The following is a 19,382-nucleotide window of genomic DNA, read 5'->3' as shown; positions in this document are numbered from 1 at the left end:
AGGCATGTCATATTGATTCAGCCATTTTGACTTTGAAGAGGACAGGTATTTTTAAAATATGAAGATGTATCATCCACAGGAGGCAACTGGAAAACACATCACAGTGGCAGATGTGCTAAGGGAGGCATCTTGTGGATTAACCAAACATTTCAATTGCAATAGTTCTGGGCTTGTCATTTCTTTCCTAGTGAAAAGCAATAAGCATGGGCTTGTCATTTCTTTCCTAGTGAAAAGCAACGAACAGGTCTTGGAGGAGTGCATTATATTAAAAAAAAAAAAAAAAAAAAAAAAAGAGAGAGAAGAAGAAAAAAAAAACCACAATGAAGGCCATTTCCCTCCATGCACAATTTTCATTTTTTCCCCTGCTAACACTATCTGTACAAAAAAAAAATGTTACAAAACTTTCTTGCTTGCACTAGCATAAAAGAGGAAATATGACTACATGGAGTAAACTACTAATGTTTTCACACAAGGAAACAGAACTCAAAATCCAGATATTTCACTATTCTGAATATGGTTCAGTCTTTTGTTTTAAAATTTAGGAGGGGGGAATCAGTCCATTTTCCCACATAATATGCTGCCTGTGAGACTCCAGTTGAAATAAGAGCTGCTTACCTCCCAAGATTTCAGCAGTCCTTCCTGTGATAGAGAGATATGAATGACTAATTCTTGGTGAAATATATCAGCCATTAGGTTACGAGACAAAAAGTAGTCATCACCAGCAGGTGCTTCTCTTCTTTCCACAGGAGTGGGACAAAAGTGGGTTCATCTATAGTCTCTGCCTTTTGAGAAGGTATTAGGAGTCCTTTAAGTAAGAGGAAGACAATCTCTGGAGACTTAAAAAGAGTACCACCAAGTTTTAGAGTCTTGTTAGTCTGGCACGTGGAGGTGAATTTGGTTTCACACTGCAAAGCTGACAGAGGCCTGCATCAGCACAAAGTGTCAGTACTAAAACTGGAAGCCAAACAAGGTTTTGGTAGATTTAGACATCTTTTGGCAATGCATGAATGAATTTATGTGTAGCCTAGTTAGTGATTAAATTGCATTAATAATAACACAATCAGCACAATAATGTTGAAAAATTTCAAAACAGTTGTACTTACTATTTAGTCACAGTACAAGAAGACACCTTTCTCTGGTTACAGAACCTCATAGTACTTATAGAGTCACATAAGGATAGACGAGTAAGTATAGAAAACCCTGCACTCTGGAAAACACATCAGACTCAGTCTAGGAACCTAATGGAATATTTATATTCAGCATTGCAGTATCTCTAAGATTACTTTACTCCATGCTGTATAGGGTACATCCCATAGACTACATCCACTCTAGTGTAGACACGCTTAAGATGAAGATTCTTGTTAACGCCTTGCATTACTTGGAAGAAGTATTCTCTACTTTCCAAGCTCATATGTTGGTTTTGGTCTAAGGAGTCCCCTGGTGTTCTGTATTCTGACCAAGCAAGAGTCTTAAGCACAGAAACATTATATACATGAGAATTCTCAACTCAATGTGACAATGCATGGCCATACAACATGGACAGTTGGTAGACTAGAGCATAAAAGAAACTATGCAAAGCAATTCTAAACTGGAGTATAATTAGATTTCATAGGTAACATTTTGGGCTCATATCCCAGAGACTGAGGATTATTTTCCATGTCCACCCATGGATCATATTCCACAGGCATTCAAACATCCTCTCTGGTGTTTCCAAACTGACAGTACTGTCTTGGTACTTACCCAAATGAGCCTAAACATAGCCTTGCTGGAATATGCTAGCTGTTCCTTGAATATTTTTGTTGTTACATTAACACTTGCAGACCCAATTCTTTTCTCATTCCATCATCTGATGATGAATATTAATGGAAGATTATAACTGATGCTGCAGCAGACTGCTAGCAGTAGTTAATATGCCAGTAGAGTTAGAAACAAGCTTCTTTTTCAAAACATGCAGCCTTCTCCTGAAAGAGAAAATATGAGAAAACAGGTCACAAGTAGCCAACAGCAGCAAACACCACCATGAATACATTTTTCCAGTGGAGCTCAGAAGTTAATCAACAAATGAAAAAATAACTGCTTTCATGAAAGGCAATTGTATTACAACAGTTCACTAGTTAGCTTAAAAACATTTCAGCTGTTCATTGGAGAACAAAGACATGCATCTTTCTATTCAAACATTCAATACAGTCTGTTATTAGTGAAGCAAAGCAAAGCACAAAAGTTACCCCGGAGAGAAATCTACAAAACAAGCCATATCCAGCTTAGATGCTCAGTGGAGCTCTTGGCAGTATTTTAAGCATATGACATTCACTACCCAATCCAAAGGAATGTTCATTTACCTAAGAACAGGACTAACAGAAGACAGAGTCTTGTTTTCACTTCTCAAGTTGCTTAAGTATTAACTTCAGGACTGATGGATGCACAGACTTCCTCTAAGAAGGGTCGACTCAAAAGTCATCACTGCCACTTTATTAGGTAAGGTGAGACAAATTAGAACACACCTCACATTCCTATTGTAAAGCTCCATGGTTTTGACTGCTTAGCTGGTTACCCAACTTCTTCATCCCTTCACCCAACCTCACTTCTCATTTTGAGCCTGAATGAGATTCAAGCTGATAAAAGGGAATTTACCTCTTGTTCAGTATTTTAAGGTAGAGTGGAATAGAACTACTTAATCTCCTACTCCATTTGTCTGTTTCATTTAATTTAAAAAGGCATAACTTTCATTATAGATCAGTAGATTATGTATAAAGAGGTCTGATGACTTACATTAATTGAGAATAGGTTCTTTGTAACAGATTGATAACTATATCATTGCCTGAAAGAAACTTTTTTGCAGCAAAGATATCCCAATTAATTCACTTTGGATTACATCATGCAATTCAGGAAAATGTTTCAAAAAGTGGGCCAATGGCATTTACTGATGATGTAGAATAATTACAATTAATCTATCCATCTAGGATTTTAGCTATGTAAATTTAGCACAAAAGTCAAGACAAAACTGAGCATCATTTGTGTTAAAAATAAAAGCTTTCTAAACCATAAACACCAAGTAAACACATTTTTTTTTTTCTAATGAGATTTGCACAAATGTATTTTCTTTCTAGTATTGACATCATATTTCCAAAGAACTCCTACCTGGTTTATCTATCTCTCTCTCTCTCTCTCCCTCTGCTCTTTAATGATTGTAGAGTAGACTTTCCAGCTATTTTTTGCTTCCTTGTCAGTCTAATACCTATTAGCAGGTGAAGGTAGCTAAAATGGCTGATGCTCTAAATTTATTTTAGGACATATGGCACATATGTGGCATAGGTCCTATACACTGTGGTGTGTGTCTTGTACTTTTCCTTGGTGGAAAAGCACCTGAGAAAACTAAATGAATCGAGAGGAAGCTGTGCAGTGTAAAAATTAACTGGGCACCAAAAGCTGAATTCAGATTTGAATAAGAAACATTACTACCATGACAGGGGGTGATGATCATCCAGTTAACTCCCTAACAGGCATTTTGAAACCTATTTGTACTGAAAAGATCTGTTTTCCCAGCATCTAAATGTCAATCTCTGTTAATATGCAAGTTCACCTCTTTCTCTCTTATGCCTAGAAGATACGAGAAAAAGCTGGTGGTTGTTCTCCTAAAACCAATTTACACTCAACACAGGCTCTTCCATCAGATCTCAACAAAACAAATTCCTTCTGTCTTGCTTTTCCCCTCACATTTTCTAAAACTCTTCATTAGTAGCATTTTCGCTTGGATTGGCTTTGATCATATCTTTTAAGTCACTGACAAACACATGATCTCAAGCTGCACAAGCCTAATTCCTAATAAAGCGAACTTCCTTCCTGTGTCATGATCATAGAATGCCAGGATGGAAGGAACCCCTTAAAGTGGCCAATGTTGAGGAATCCACCACTTCCCTGGGGAGATGATTCCAATGACTGATGGGTGTCCTTGTGAAAATTTTTCTTCTTATGTCCAAATGGAATCTCCCCAAGAGAACCTTGCACCCATTACACCTCATCTTTTCCATATTTCACAACCTTCCAGATTTCTGGATTTATTTCACTGAAAACAAACCCAGTATGTCCTTGCACAAATCCTATATATTTAAGCAGAACTCAGATCAGCTTCACAGGATTATTTTTTTTCTTCTGCAACTAGCTTTATTCTTAAAGTGCTATTAAATCAGAAATGTCTCTCACCACAACAGTAGTGGCCACAGAGGTGCTGTTAAATGATCAGTGAAGAACATGTCTCAGCTCAGTTCTCATTTCATTCATTCAACAACGCACTTACTGGGAAAGTGAACATCAGCAGCTAGTTAATCTGAGCCTTGAAAAGACAATTTATTCCAGCTGAAAGTCTCCTCGACTTTATGAAGCATCAAGACAGAAGAACCAGTGAAACACTAACCAAGGGAATAAAGAAGCTGCCATAAGCAGAGCAAGCCAGACAGATTCTCTGTGCTGCCAAAGATCCAACTTCCATTTCTCAAGAAGCAAAATTATCTTTTTCACTTCTTTGGGTGTTCAGAAAGAGGTGGGAAGTTGAGTGAATTTGGAACTGCAGAAAGGAGTAAAACACAGAGAGAAAAAAGCACCAATGTATAAGGCTTCTAATAAAAAAAAAAAAAAAAAAAAACAACATTAAAAAAAATTTAATGCTGGAATATGTAATGCAAAACCAAAGAAGCTTCTTTAGGAAACACCATTTAACCAGGCAATAATCACCATCATCATCATCTTACATTATACGGAGCTTTTCATCCCTTTAATCAATCACAATGATTTCTACTTAACTATATGCAACTAAGTAGACCACACAACACCTTAATGCTGGTAATAAAGATAAATACTCTTTCACTGCAGCTGTCAAAGTAATTTGAAAATACAAAAAAATGCCACTACTAAAATTTATACTGATAAGGGCATCAGAAAACGTTATTACTGAATTTCACATATATTAAAAAAAAAAAAAAAAAGCCATGAAAGAATATATTGGGTTTTTTAACTTCTATGTTGGGAGAAATTCTTTCACCAATGCATTGCTTTTGAATAGCCTGAGAAGTATCTCTTGCTAATTCAAGCTAAATCTGTACAAAGCCCAGTTTCTATATCAGGAAATACTGCAATATATTTTTCTAGTCCTAGAAACTTTTAAGGCAGCATTTCAAGAATATTTGGGATCTCACATATCCTTTTAAAGCTGTCTGCCTAGCACAATGGGAACCATTTGTGCATCAGCTGTATTGCCTAACAATGCTCACTGGAGTCCAAATAAGAGAATAACTTTACCAGAGTGCAAGGAATTAGTCCCTTTCGTTCAGGAGGAAAGTGTACAGCTTTCTATTTCTGTATCATAGACTTTTTTGCCTTCCATCTCTGTTCTTTTGCACTTTCTGGAGCACTGTGAAACTGTTAATACTATTGATAAAATCATTCCCTCTTACACCTGCTTATACTTTGGATTATAGACTATCATACTACTGGAAGCTATTAAAGCATACATCAAAGTCTTATTTATCAGGTGGGTTGCTATGCCTGTGAAAGAGCAGGCTTATGAGAAGACAGCCCTCTACGAGCTAGTCAATAAAGCAAAAATGTGTCTGGGCACAAAAGGAAGCTATAATTAGCAGAAATTCAGGAGTGCCACAAGAACTGATGGTGAAATTGATTTTGAGGCTGTATTGCCTTATAAATTGGCACAAGAAACATGTTAAAGAATAATTAAACTTTTTAAAAGCCTTTAAGTAATTTGAAATGGAAGACAAAAGCTTGGACCAAACCAAACAAGGTATATTAAAGTTGCAGATATTTTCACACAGTGCTCACAGTTTGGGTATGCTGCATAATCATCAGATATACTGCATACTCATCTTCCTCTCTGCACACCTGCAGAAAGCCCTTTAAAATGGATGCATGTTGGGAAATCAGGCATGGGAAACAAAAGTTGCTTTATCTGGTAGGAATAGGAGCCAAAAGAACTGATGACTATTGTATCAAAACAGTGCTGGATTTGGTTGTCCTTCTTCCCAAAGATTCTTTTGCAATTCCATCTCCCAGTTCTCAGTGGAGCGCAGAATTTCTTGCACAGTTGGTTCATCCTGCAGTACTAAAAAACTTCTCTTATGCTCTGACCCCACAGGAAGCCTATCTCCCTTAATAACTTACTTTCCTAACATATTTTAATCCTTCACATTAGCTGCAGGACAAATGAGGTTTTCAAAGTTTCATCCCAATGGCAGAAGGAGATCTCGTGGTTATTTTTTATCTAGCATGACTTAATAAGGTAGCAATGCAGAACAAAAAGGAGGTAGAGACAGAGAGAGATCTTGTAATGTGCCACTCAAGAGTGTCCTCTCCCTGTAAAGATTTTCCCTCTAGGACTAGTGTGATCATTACTATACTATTTAAAAATAAGCTCTTAACCCAAACATATAGGAGCTGTGCTGGAGCTTCCCACTTTCCTTCTAACTTAGAATTTCTTTGTTAGTTGTTGTGCCTGTAGTAACACAATCAAAGTCAGCTTGGAATGTCTTTTCTTCTTTGAAATTGTCCTGTCAGAAAAATGAGAATTGTATTTCCATTTCTAATTATATGAAAATCAGTCTGTTAAGGGCACCTAATTGGTGACGTCATTACTTCAGGGCAAAGAAAGGCCCCTTGCATTAGCCTTTTTTTTCTTTTGGACAAATGATTTATCCTTCTGAAGAAAAATGTATAGTTTTGTCTTTTTTTCAGCAGAGTATTATCACTAGCATGAGTATGAGAAACTGTTTTAACTGTAATGACAGTAGTTTGACTTAAAAGAGATTGATAGCTAACACCGAGAAAAAGTTCATTTCTACCTTTTGAGGGGTTGACTTCTCTTTATTAAAAATTATTGCTTGATTTTAACTTCCTACAAACTTTTCCTTAAGAAGGAAAAAGGAAAGATGAACACATCTGAAATGGTCAGTGGATCACTTTTATGTATGAGTTAGGCTTTTCATTTCCCAAGAAGCCCTTATAATGTCCTAATGAATGTCCCCATTAATGCTGATACATCAATTTACTCTAAAACACAAATTCAGAACCTGTCAGTCTGATTCCCACACAAAGCAGCAGTTTCTGGGAAAATAGAGTCTCCATATAATTCATGTAATTGATTGGATGATAACAAAAAATAGGATTCTTCCTTTTGCACATGCACCAGAGTAGTCTATGCTATGGATTATTATATCAGTGTTATATGCAATACTTCTCAAGCATAACTACATGGAAGAAAATTCTTCCATAGGCTTTTATACTAAATAAAGGTTTAGAGGTTTCATTTCGTTTTATTTTTCTTTTCAGTACTAGTCCACCAGATTTTCATGTAACTACTACTTGATTCTGACAATTTTAGGCATATATCTCTTTCATTTTACTATGAAGACAACAGTATATGTCACAGCTGTATTTCTGAGGAAGATTTCACATGAACTTCATTTTTATATCATTAATCTGTATAAAACTGGTTAACAACAGATATTTATTTATTAAAATATTTAATGATCAATCAAGAAGCTATTGATGTCATATTGTCACTGAAAATCATCTCAGTTCTGACCCTAAGGCCATTCTTCTTTCTACAAGCAGATTATTCTTCTTTATTCAGGTGAATTATGCCTACAGCATTTCCATCATACATTTTTATTACGTTACTTTAATTATTTCAATATGCCACAGGAAGTGTAACATGTAGCTCAGGTAAGGTAGACAGATGGACTATTTCCCACCCATATATTAGCAGAGTATATTTCTTTAAAGACACTGTCACAGGTCAAAGATGCTATCATTGGAAGAAAAAAAGGTATGTGTGTCTTTCAGGCGTGACTGCATAAATAAGTGTGATATTTTGCCTTGCCATAACAGGTGACAACTTTAACTCAAGAAGTCTCACAACTAAGTAAGGATATGAAGAATGTGATGCAACTTCTGGAGAACCTGCTCACATCTCAGAAATCTCCAGAGTTCTGTGCTGTGCATAGCATATCTAGAAGTCCTACCCTTGAAAGTCTGCAGTCTCGAATGGCTTGGACTTCTCACCAACCTTGCACACACGTGCAAGCTGGGAACTTCACTTGCACCAAAGCACAAGTTTGCCGCAGCAACACGTTATGTGACATTTGGAATACAGATCAGTCCTCTGTAGGCAGCAGTCCCCAAAGAACTGAACCCAACCTGCAAAATTCTATGGACAGTGAATTTCATTATATATCAGGCCTTCACAATTCCCCCTCCCAGTATCAGGTAATTCAGAAAGACAATTTGCAATTTTTAAGATGCACCTCTCCCCATTCAGACACTACCTTGACTCCTCTTCAGTCTATTTCAGCAACTCTTTCTTCTTCAGTATGCTCTTCATCAGAGACTTCGTTGCACCTTGTGCTCCCCAGCAAATCTGAGGAAGGGAGCTTTAGCCAAGGAGCAATCAGCTCACTAAGCCTCGAGAACCTGCCGGGATCGTGGGACCTGGAAGGAACAGCTGGAGTAGTTTCTTCACAGAGCCCAGATTTCCCAATAGACATTGTGACAAGCACAAAGGATGTTAAAGATAAAGATTACCAAGCCATAGATGTGTAATGAAACACAGTGAAGTGGTACTCCAAGCATGCTCCACAGCTGCCGGTTTTAAACTTAGTACTGCATGACTGCTTTATTTCACCTTTTCTCTGAAGATCACGGAGACCTACAAACATGAAAATTCAGCTTTATAGAAAGTAAGAAAAGGTATTGCGGGTTCATACTGTAGGAAAAAAATATTTCTAGATTCTAGAAGCATGTTGAAAAGCATTTTGTATACATATATACCTTACTGGTCTGTTTGGCAGACTTTTGTGATCATCCAAAGACCCTGAGGGTCAGAGCAGCTGGAAGTCTAGGACAAAAGAACTATCATGGGTGGCTTTTGTTCATCGAAGCAAAGGTTTTCCTGAATGTTTGACTGTTGTTCTCAAACAATATCTATGGCACTGTTTACTTCAGGTGATCGTGAGTCCTGCTGGTCTGTTTATCAGTTCTGTGATGGCGAAGGGACAATTATCGCTGCATGTCACCTAGACAATCAACCAAATAGAGCTGGTAGAGAGTGATTAGTTGTTGCACGTTATTTGTCATGTAAATGAAACCTCTTAATTTATCTAAAAATACTATTTTTATATACTTGGTATGAAAGGTACTTTAAAATTATTCAAAATATTTATAAGGAGAATAAGAGTTTGTTTTCATTTTGGTAAAGGCTTGCAGTTTTGACAATAAATGCACTACCATCATGTATTAGATCAAATACTATTTATTGTTAAGATATTATGTAGTTTACAAATGGATTCCCTTTTATGTGCATGCAATTTGCAATGAATGTATTCATGCTGGTGGAATACAAATAAATTAAGGTATTATTTTATTTAAAAAAAAATAAAACAGCTGGAATGTTCTACCCTATAGCAAGTCAGCTATTAATACATACAGTTTGAATTGTTATACTGATAGCATTGAGTATCCTTGTTTGCTGTCTTATTATTGCACTATTATTGATCTGACCAAGCCAAAATTTTACATCTCTGCTTTGGGATTTTGTATCTGGACAAGAAAACTAAGAGGGATAAAAAAATAGAGAAAATTACAATGGTTTAATAAGAGACAAAGGAAAAAGTTTTAAATATTTTTTTGATGCTTTTTACTGACATACATAAAAACTAACTTTGACCTTTAGCCAAAAAGAAAAGAGGCTCTTCCAGGTCCCGTCCAACTAAAACCATTCTATGATACTATAATTTAATGCCCAAGAACACTGGAAATTTTTTTCAGTATTTAATGTATTAGGAACTCATACAGCTACAGTGAAACCAGAACTACTACTATGCGCTGGAATTTTGATTCATATATTCAAAGATACATAGCATGCATCATATTTGTGTGTTCTTTAGCAAGCTTTGTAAAAAAAAGAAATGTTTACAACCCAAATAAATGTTCTGAAGCAAATTAAGGTACTAATTTAATAATTAATGCAAACTATTGATTGTTATAAAAGTAAAATTTTTACAGGAAACAGATTTATGTCTAACTTCCTTAAGAGTTTTTTTTCTTAAAACCTCAAGGAACATTTGGATGTGTATGGGAACATAAATCATAGCTGATAGTCTGAGCCCAGTTTTCATGCTTTCACATCCTTTTTCCCACTGGTACAAATTAATGCCAAAGCAACACCTCTCATTTTTGAGCTGCCTGATTTTTGCCAGCGTGTCTACACTTCAACATGAGTGTTCACACAGTGTGTTTCTTACTTCCCTGGGTTCCAGTTTTTACCTGGTTTAAGGTTAAATAGAGAAGTGCCTATTGAATAAGGCGTATCCCAGAAATTAAAAAAAAACAAAACAAAGCAAAATAAAAGCAATTAATAACAAATGCTAGCAATAGCAGTACTATTTCTAAAAACACTTCCGAGTCCTCTTTAGCAATCAGCTGCACAGCGTAGGGCAGGGCAGAGCCCCCCTTGCCAGAAGCTGGAGAGCTGCATCAGGTGGGGCAGAGGGGGATGGGGTCCTGGCAGAGGAGACCAGGAGCCCAGTGACAATCCAGCAGCTCCTTGCCTCAGCAGCCAGCCCTCACTCTGTGTAGCCATGCCCCACTCCTCTCCTCATCCCTAGAGTGTAAGATCCTGGTTCCTTGGGATGCCTGGCCACGTGCAGCACAGCTGTCTGCTAATCCTGGTTCTCCACTTCCAGCTTCCTCAAGCCACACAAGGTAACCTGACCTCAAACTTCTGCATTTATGGCATACATGGGCTAATCTAAGCTTGCTGAATCCCAGCCATTGCCTGAGGCTGCACAGACATACTATATGTTTGCCATGCTGTTACCAATAACATTCAGTAGTGTCCACTACATACATAAATGGGGAGCAGTGTTTGCTTTCTCAGAAACCTTTATGTATAGGCCTCAAAGTTTTGCCATTGTTTTTTTTCTTTCCCAGTATATATGCTGGTATTGTGAGATTAGAACTGGATATTTTGCTTCAGAATGTTCCTTTTGGTTTTATATATAAGTGTGAAAAAGTCAGTGACAAAAAAATCCACTGTTCACAAATAGGCCTGGCTTTATTGTTGTACATTTAATTCTCAAATGAAAAATGCATGTGGAGTAACTGAGAAGAAGCACAGGGTTATCTGTACCTAAGCAGTTCCTTGTTTCTGGAAGTGTCGAATATGTTGCAAACAAAGTTGGCAAGAGCCATGCTATTTCTAATGAGTATGGTTTCAGAGAATACAGTTATTACCTGGATTGCAGAGTCTGCAAGATGTTCATCATGCAGATCAGCATACTGTCTCCCAGGAGAAAGCTTCGAGGACTTGAGACTTGCTAAGAGTTCATTGCAGGCCTAAACACATGGGATAAAGAGTTTCACTCACTGGCTTATGAAAAAATGTTTCCTAAATTTTCCAGCTTTCAAATCAACGTCATGTGTTCAAAATGCTGTGATACGGTCCCTAAAAGTACCACTTCAGAGAATTATTTACATTCATTCTTTTTTTTTATTTGCATTCCACCTACTACAGTTGATCTCCCCCAAAACCTAGTGGCCAGAGTAGTGCAATATAGCTACTTAACACTGCTGTAAATCACAACTGTAAGAACTATGGCACTAATGACACTCCAGCATCACAAAGGCAATGTTCAGAAACAGGTGAAATCAGAGTTTGCACAAATGAGTCCTAGGGCCTTACAATACAATAGCTGAACTATCAAGCAAATCAAAAAGTGGCAGATTTTTCAGGGAAACGTGCAGATATAAAGAAGGATTTTTTTTAAATTCAAACTCACAAGCCTTCACATTTAATAGCCCACACATCTGAAGGACCATCAGCACAAATTTCCAAATGTGTAAGAAGCCCATCTTATTTGCACTTTAATTTCAGATTTCATATATAGTGGATGATATTTTATGTATATATACACACTGTCCTGGTCTACACAGTAAGTATTCTGATCCTTTATTTTTAGTATATTCTCTTTATGCAGTTAAATGGTTGACTTCTTCCTTTGCTTGCCCTAATAAATCACAAGACAACTGTGCAGTCACTTCAAATCTACGTATTTGGAAATTTTTTCCTTCATGCGGCAGCTCAAAAATTTTGCTTCTTGTTCTAAAAATCAAAGCTTCCATCAAGAAGAACTAACAAAAAACAGGGTTAGCCACCCTATATACAATCAAATCCCAACCACGAGTTTCTTTTTGACTCTGCAGTCAGGCACAGGACAGGGACAACAGCACCATGAGACAAACTGAAACCAGAAGTCTCATTAAGCAGTAGCTTTACAGACTAATTATGTCTTCTTAAAGGCCAACATTGTCAGTCATTTACTTCCTAAGTTTCCTTCCACTATATTGCATCTTAATACATGTATCTAGTGCTGCTGGATTTTTTTCCACCTCTACAGAGCATGGATCCACTGAAATACAGCTCACATTCTTTCTAGGAAAAGTTCAATGTTATTTCAGTAATCATGCAAATTACTGTTAAACATAATTTAAAAGTCTATTGTATGTATAAAATATGTGGGTTTCTTGTATTATAGGAAGGTAAAATTATAACCACACAAATGAAAATTTTTTTCTTTTCACTCACACCAGTCTGAAATTGTTTTCCACAAATGGCAGTGTCCTCTTCTGCACCTTTGCTTTCAGTGAAACCTAGCAGATGTGTGGGGGAAAATACTCAATATGCATACTGTCTCATAATAGTATTTCAAAATGTTACTGGGTCATTCTTGTTAAGAAGCTGCTGCAGCTCTTAAAATGAAATGATCACCTGCTTATTTTCCCCTATAGAAAATTACCAGTTTGCATTACAAATTGTGCCACAGAACCTCCGATGAATATATGTATAGTATACTAGTAGCTACTGGCATTTCTGCCACAACAGAAATAGGTAGTTCTTTCTTATTTTCCACCTCTCTAACAACAGGCAAAGCTTTTTTAAAAAAGGAAATTACTGCTTAGGCATTTGGTAAAACATTCATTTTTTTAATATCCTTAATAATCTCTTTTAGGACTATATTATCTTTATAAACAGCAGCAAAATGACAAGGTTAGAAGCTGCCTATTTCTGATGCAAACCAATATGTAAACATAAATATTCTTTCAACTGCTGGGAAGAACAGAGCCTTTCACCAACCCACTGTTATGAAAAGCTTGTGTCTATATAGCTACTTACTAACAAACAAACAACACAGATTTCTAAGAACTCTCAGGGACATTTGACAATACCCTCAACTATAGCCATAGAACACAGTCTTTTGAAGCATTGGTTGCCCTTCACTTCAATAAGAAAATTCTATTGGAAAATAAATGGCATCATATGGAGCTTGCTTTAGCAATTATTCACATTGAGGTAGGAACTGGAGTGCCTAAAAGAGTTCAGGGGTCCATTGTATTCACCGCAGCCTATGGGGATAATAAAAGTTCAAAGAGCTTCCAGCCTAACAAAACAAAGAGTAGCACCACAAAAAAAAAAAAAAAAAAAAAAAAAAAAAAAAAAAAAAAGGAAAGTGAACAACTTATCCAAGGTCCTGCTGTGGCTTGTGGGGAGGCAGAAGTGGAGTCCCTGGCTGCCCAGGCTTGGACCCCTCTGCCCATCCCAGCAGCAGAGTGGCCTCTCTGCCTGCCTCCCTGTCCTGCACTTGCACCAGGGAACACAGCCCTAGGAGAGCAGAAAGTGATTCCAAGCACTAATACTGAAGGATTCTCAACACTGTGCTTTGTGTAAAAGTAGGTTACCTACAATCAAGAGGTAAGGGAAAGTTATCTATCTTATTGATGCATGCAAGGCAAAAAAAAAAAAAAAGTAGCCTCTGAAGGACTTGGGTAAGCTTTCTATCACACCTGCAAGGCCCAGGTTAGCAAAAGCAGCAGAGCAGACCTTTTTCTTAATCTGCTATCAAACAAAAATCACATCTGGACAATACCTGCTCATTTTAGTGCCTCTGAGGATAAACTTTGCCTCAGTCAGGTATTTCTAGAAGCATGGAGGCAGGCAATGGGTTCTAGTAATACCCAAGACATCTGCTAACACTGCACATACATCTGTCTGAGCCTTCCTCCTGCTACAGTCAGCCATCCAAGCACAGGCAGTCAGGTCCTTTAGAAGCATTTTTATACCCTGAACTTTCACTTCTTCTACACATTTTACCCCAGTCATCATGTAAGTGGGAGTAGAAAGATCCCAGGCCTTACTGGAAACCAGAAATAGCCAGAGAAAGAGTATTATAAAAAATTAATGAACTGGGAAAAAAGGAAAGACAATGTCCAATGTCCTCTGAGAGTGTAACCTTTGTACGAGTTAATATGCACTGAGGCACTCACCTGGGTAAAGAAAAAACAGGCAGCTTTGACAGTGGGAAGAGGTTCCCCTCAAATCAGCAGCAGCAAAGTCCTTTACAGTTATTTACAGACAGCTTTCATCATCACATCACAATCTGAACATATTCAATGTTGTTAACAGTCTGATAATTCACTCTATTTTGCCAGATGACATTGAATGGGCAGGCATAGTCACAATTCATTGTGTGAATGAATGATGTTAATACTGGAGCCAGTCTCTAAAGTGTTGGCCTCTTTCCAGGGTATGGAACCTAGATATTTTGCTATATTTGACTTGAAGAAAAGTAAAGCTACTCTGTATTTATACCCTTGAGCAAGCCAGGTTCATCTAACTTCAAATGGTCTTAAGCATTCCTTTCAGAGTTTGATTTTTCCATTTAATTTCAACTCTCCATATGTGGTCCATTGGTCCAAGGTTACCCTCTGCAATGCTCCAGCTAAAAGTCCAAAATAGATCTGATACAAGACCTGACTCTTTTTTTTTTTTTTTTTTTTTTTCCAGAGACCATTTGGTTATTAAATTTGCCAGCTGTCATCTCTCTGGCATGTTTTGTGCCTACCACTGTTAGTGGCATTTGTTCTCCAAACTATATTTGGGAAGTGAAATTCTCCCACAATGAAGCAGTTTCCAGTTCTCTCTCTTTCTCACAAATAGCAGCACTGGGCTTCCCAGCCATATCCAAGTCTAGACTAGAGAGTTTCTGACAAGTTCCAAATATTTGTAGAGTCCCTTGCCAGCTCTGAGTTCTGAAGAGTAGAAGAACAATTACAATTTTTTTGCACTCTAAAATGTCAGTGGCAGAAACCAAACTTTTATTTTCCCACAACTTACTGTAGTTCTTCAGCCAGGCTATGACTTTCATCCAGCCTTAACTTGCCAGAGTGAACTCTTAATTCTTAATATTGATGTGAATTCATTTTGGCTTTCTACTTTCCTGCTATTGTTTGGTTTAAAACAGACTATGGTGACTGAGAAATAACCTCTTTCCTCTCCACAGTGACAGTGACAGCTGTGGAGAGCTGAGCTTGGTTTATCTTGTGTAAATTCTATTATGTGAGTAACATCCGTGTAAAATAAATTACTTAAGTGAGAGATAAAAGGATTTCATTGTTCTATTCAGAACTTCAACCAAATATCAAAGTTGCTGATCCACTAGAGTGTAAATATATTATTTTTAATAGTGTCAAAAAAGCACTAGTTTTATTATTCACTGTATGTTAAGCATCTGCCACAGACTTAATTTATGACACAGGTGCAAGGTTGCCTGAAACGATGTGCTTTGCGAATAATGACTATGAAAAGGCCACACATTTCTGTTTGTTACTGTTCCTATTAATAAATAAAAACCCCTCAGAACAGTGGAAAACAGACAAAGTAGCACACGATGATTCACTGCCATCTGGGAAATATTTAACAAGAAAAACCTGTAAAAAAACAGCCAAAGCCAGAGTCTTAACTGCAAGGGAAATTATCACCACCACCCAGAAGAGGATTGCAAGAACCTACTAACTATAAAGCTCAACAGCAAATCTATAGGTATTATCCTACAGCTGGGATGGATACAATAGCTCTCTGTTATACAAGATGAAGCTTGAGACTTTTTTACAGATCAATTATTCTCCAGTTAGCAAAACTAAGAGTTATCTTCTCCAGGTAACAAAAATCAAACAGGAAAAAACATTTTTTTTTCCAGCCAATGACCTGCAGGGAAGCAATGACAGAAACGCAAGACCTGCTTTAAGTTGCTTTGTGGTTTAGGGTACATCAAAATGCAAAACAGTTCAGAAAAGTTCCTTCTCCCTAGGTCATAGTTTTCTTCATCTTGGGTCCTTGTTTTATTTTTCTGCACAAGTTCTGACATATAAATATCACCACCACAGTGTAAATCATCTAAACGTGAAACCTAATATTTTTATGGGCATCCATGAACATTATTCTTCTATTTTTCACTTGAATTATTGTACTGCCCAGTAGAGGTTACCATAAGGAAAAAATATTTCCAGTGTTCCACTTCCATTTTATTTCAGGAAAATCATATTTTTAACCTATTTTCTCTTTTTCTGTTTTTGGTATGGTTTGGGGGTTTTTTTCTTATTTTTTCTTATCTTTTTTTCTTATTTGTGTTTAGTATTTTCAAATATCTGTAAGGCATATATTCCCCTTGAACAGGCACCAAGTCCATGCATTAAATTTATAGTAAAGTGCTTTTTAGAAATCTTCAGAGGAGTGATTTTCTCCTGTGAGAAGCCCAACTTACCTTGCTAAGAATTCCTGCCACAAGACAGAGCAAGGATGAGAGAGACCTGCAGGGTACTTGGAGGTCCTCAGGGGGAATCTGTATCTATCAGGCTCTTGTTAAACTTAATTCACATTCTGGTTCATTACTTTATATTTTCCTAAAAGCAGTTTTGTGGGTTTCCTAAATCCTGGGTTATTCTGTTCTATACTTTCAGTGCGTTTTTCTCCTTCATGTTAATTGTTGCCTATAAGAATAAAAGTTGCTAACTGACCATTTTCCAGCTCCCCAAAGAGGGAACATCACTATCCAACAGCAGGCTTTGTGGCTTCCATGTTAAAGCTATCATAGCCTCTGCATCAGATAATGAGAAAATTGACATCTTTTTTCCTCCTTCTGCTTGTAATTTTTTTGAGTGCAATGCTGAACTAGCATTGATATTGCTGTGCCTCAAAAGCAGTCATATGCAACTTTCAAAAACACTTTTTTCACTCAAAGTGGTGGCCAAAAAGCTGTAGACTAGCAACTGAAAGACAGATACAGCAATTTCTTTATGCACTCATAAAACATGAAGTTCTGACAAACTCACATGCTGAGTACAGCTCACTAGGGAAATTTCAGGTGAAACAGATTTAACTGCAAAATTGGGAATTATTTAACCTGAAATGCCTTCTAAAAAGAACTCAGTTGCCATTGATCTTTAACTAAATATAGACCATTCCCAGACAATGAACCCAACAGCCTATGGCCTTTCCAAGCCTTCTTTTCCAGGGCAGCCTCTGCAGTGTAGAATACCACAGGTTTTCCACTTTTGTGATACCAAACAGTGGTGACACTGGAAATCTGGACCATATCTACTAAGTCTTAGCCTCAAGGACTTTGAGAACTTAGCTGTGAAATTTCAGAAACTACGTCATGTGCACATTAGTAAATAGTTGCATTTCAAATAACTACAGGTTTTTAAAAGCTTTCAGAAAAATCTGATGTTTGCTTCAGAAACAGCTCAAACACCTGTTCCCCAGGTTTCCCATAGAACAGATATTCCAGCTCTGACCACTTTAGCTCAGGTACCTTTATAAAGTGTAGTTTACAACCTCAATTTATGCATGAATACTTCTTTGTTATGTTTTTTCTTATTATTCAAATAATTTTTTAAATTATTTTGAGCTCTTATTTTTCCATTAGTAACCACTACAGAATGACTGAAAAGTACTTACCATGCTTGCTTGATGTGTTGTGAAAAGACCATTTTCTCTCTGCAAGTGCTTTCAACTAACTGGGTATCTGAAGGTCAAGGAAGGACATATTCACTCTGCAACCACAACCAGCCTGCACACCACAGATACCACTTTCCTGTTATCTTCTGGTGGGAGCAGAAGCACACATTTTTTTGTCTTTTACAGGATTCTTAACCAGCTCGCTTTATCAGCAGTTACTTTTTGAGAAGACCTGAAAATTTATTTTAACCCACTGTCTATGTACGGACATTTTTGATACCCATTAGCTACAAACAGAATACTTCACTCAGGTGGCTGCCAATTAAGGCCTTATGGTATGTAATTAATCTCTCTTTCCTCAACATACACAGTCAACATGCTGTCAAAACAGATTTTTTCATAGGTCTCTCAAAAACTGTTTTCAGATAAATTTCTAATACTTTGAGTGTTACTAGCAATTTGCTATTTTCTTACCTTTGATAATTCTCTTGCCTTTCATTTCTGAAGCAATGTGCTGTAAGGATGGTAACACAAATTTCCAACCTAGAGGCAGTTTTCTGCTTGTCTGTTTCTACAATACTTTTGTCATCAGGTGCAGCACCCTGAGAAGCAGTTCCCTCCACCAGCACAGCAGAGTATTTGATTAGCTCAGGAAAGAATCAGATTCCACCCTGGGCAGCCCCATAACAGCAACAATAAAACACTTTGCTCCTCTCACCTTTCTCCCTGAATTCTCCAAGGAAGTGTTAAACACTGAATGGATAAAGCAGGCACTTGAACAGCTAATAAATGTCATTATATCTGGAAACTAAAATTTCTTGAGGTACTCTCCACTTTAGGCAAAATCACCAAGTTACAGTTTCCAGCAAGAGACACAGGACTTCTAGGATTCCAGTGCTGTATCAAACCCATAGATACGATGTTAAGACAAGTTTCTTGCTGTTTCACAGTCCCATTCATTTTAAAATCAAGTGTTAAAAGTCTGAAAGCAAAACACTGAAAGCAAAGCATATATACCCAAAAGATACACACTTCCAGTTCAACAAAATTTTCAAAAGTAATTTGTCTTGCTCAAAATGGATAGTCCTCAACCCTACCCCAGAAGTTACATTATCAGGGAACTTAAACCACATTTGTTTATTTTTACCTTCTATGTACTTCTGCAGCTGATGATAAAATTTCGTTTCTATTACAAATAATCCAAGATTAGACTAAAAACTGCTTCTGGATAGTGAAGCCAAGATAAGAAAAAAGAAGAGAAAATTCAAAGTGAAATCAAAACAAGCTGCCCAGCTGGAGCTGAAATCCTTATTTACTTTCTTCTTCTTCTATCTCTTTTCTGTCTACTCCATTTCGTACCACACTTTGTTTCACACAGAAAAACAACCAGCCTCCAAATTAAGTTTCTTTAGGGAAGCCCATAAACAACTGGATCAACTTCCATCAAATTATCTCAACTCAGACTCGATGTCTCCTTTCCCCACACAGCAGGTCTTTTCATAGGGATCTGGATACACCTATGTCCAGG

The 19,382-nt window shown here is 37.2% G+C and overlaps 1 protein-coding gene and 2 long non-coding RNA genes across 6 annotated transcripts in view; 1 reads left to right on the top strand and 2 right to left on the bottom strand.

Moving 5' to 3' along the window:
• Nucleotides 1–9,462, top strand: part of KCNH8 (potassium voltage-gated channel subfamily H member 8) — a 170,537-nt gene extending 161,075 nt beyond the window's left edge. Inside the window, exon 16 of the mRNA XM_071735531.1 lies at nt 7,894–9,462. Within this exon, the coding sequence (XP_071591632.1) occupies nt 7,894–8,604 (711 nt within the window). The 3' untranslated portion in view covers nt 8,605–9,462. The remainder of the gene's footprint in view (nt 1–7,893) is intronic.
• Nucleotides 1–19,382, bottom strand: part of LOC139792353 (uncharacterized) — a 414,091-nt gene that overhangs the window by 263,259 nt on the left and 131,450 nt on the right. The gene's annotated exons all lie outside the window — the stretch shown is intronic.
• On the bottom strand, nt 537–17,973 carry LOC139792350 (uncharacterized). 3 transcript variants are annotated; one of them, XR_011724221.1, is made up of 7 exons: nt 17,855–17,973; nt 11,296–11,397; nt 8,838–9,099; nt 8,331–8,710; nt 4,295–4,561; nt 1,741–1,961; nt 537–639 (listed from the first exon to the last, which is right to left on the bottom strand). It is a non-coding gene; the product is annotated as an uncharacterized lncRNA (long non-coding RNA). The 3 variants fall into 3 exon arrangements; XR_011724220.1 differs by having other exon boundaries at nt 537–1,961; nt 8,331–8,493; nt 8,587–8,710; XR_011724219.1 differs by having other exon boundaries at nt 537–1,961.

This window comes from Heliangelus exortis, chromosome 2 (genome assembly GCF_036169615.1).
Source record: "Heliangelus exortis chromosome 2, bHelExo1.hap1, whole genome shotgun sequence".
NCBI classification, from domain to species: Eukaryota; Metazoa; Chordata; class Aves; order Apodiformes; family Trochilidae; genus Heliangelus; species Heliangelus exortis.
The sequence above is the reverse complement of the archived record's forward strand: the minus strand, read 5'-3'. Positions and strand labels throughout refer to the sequence as shown.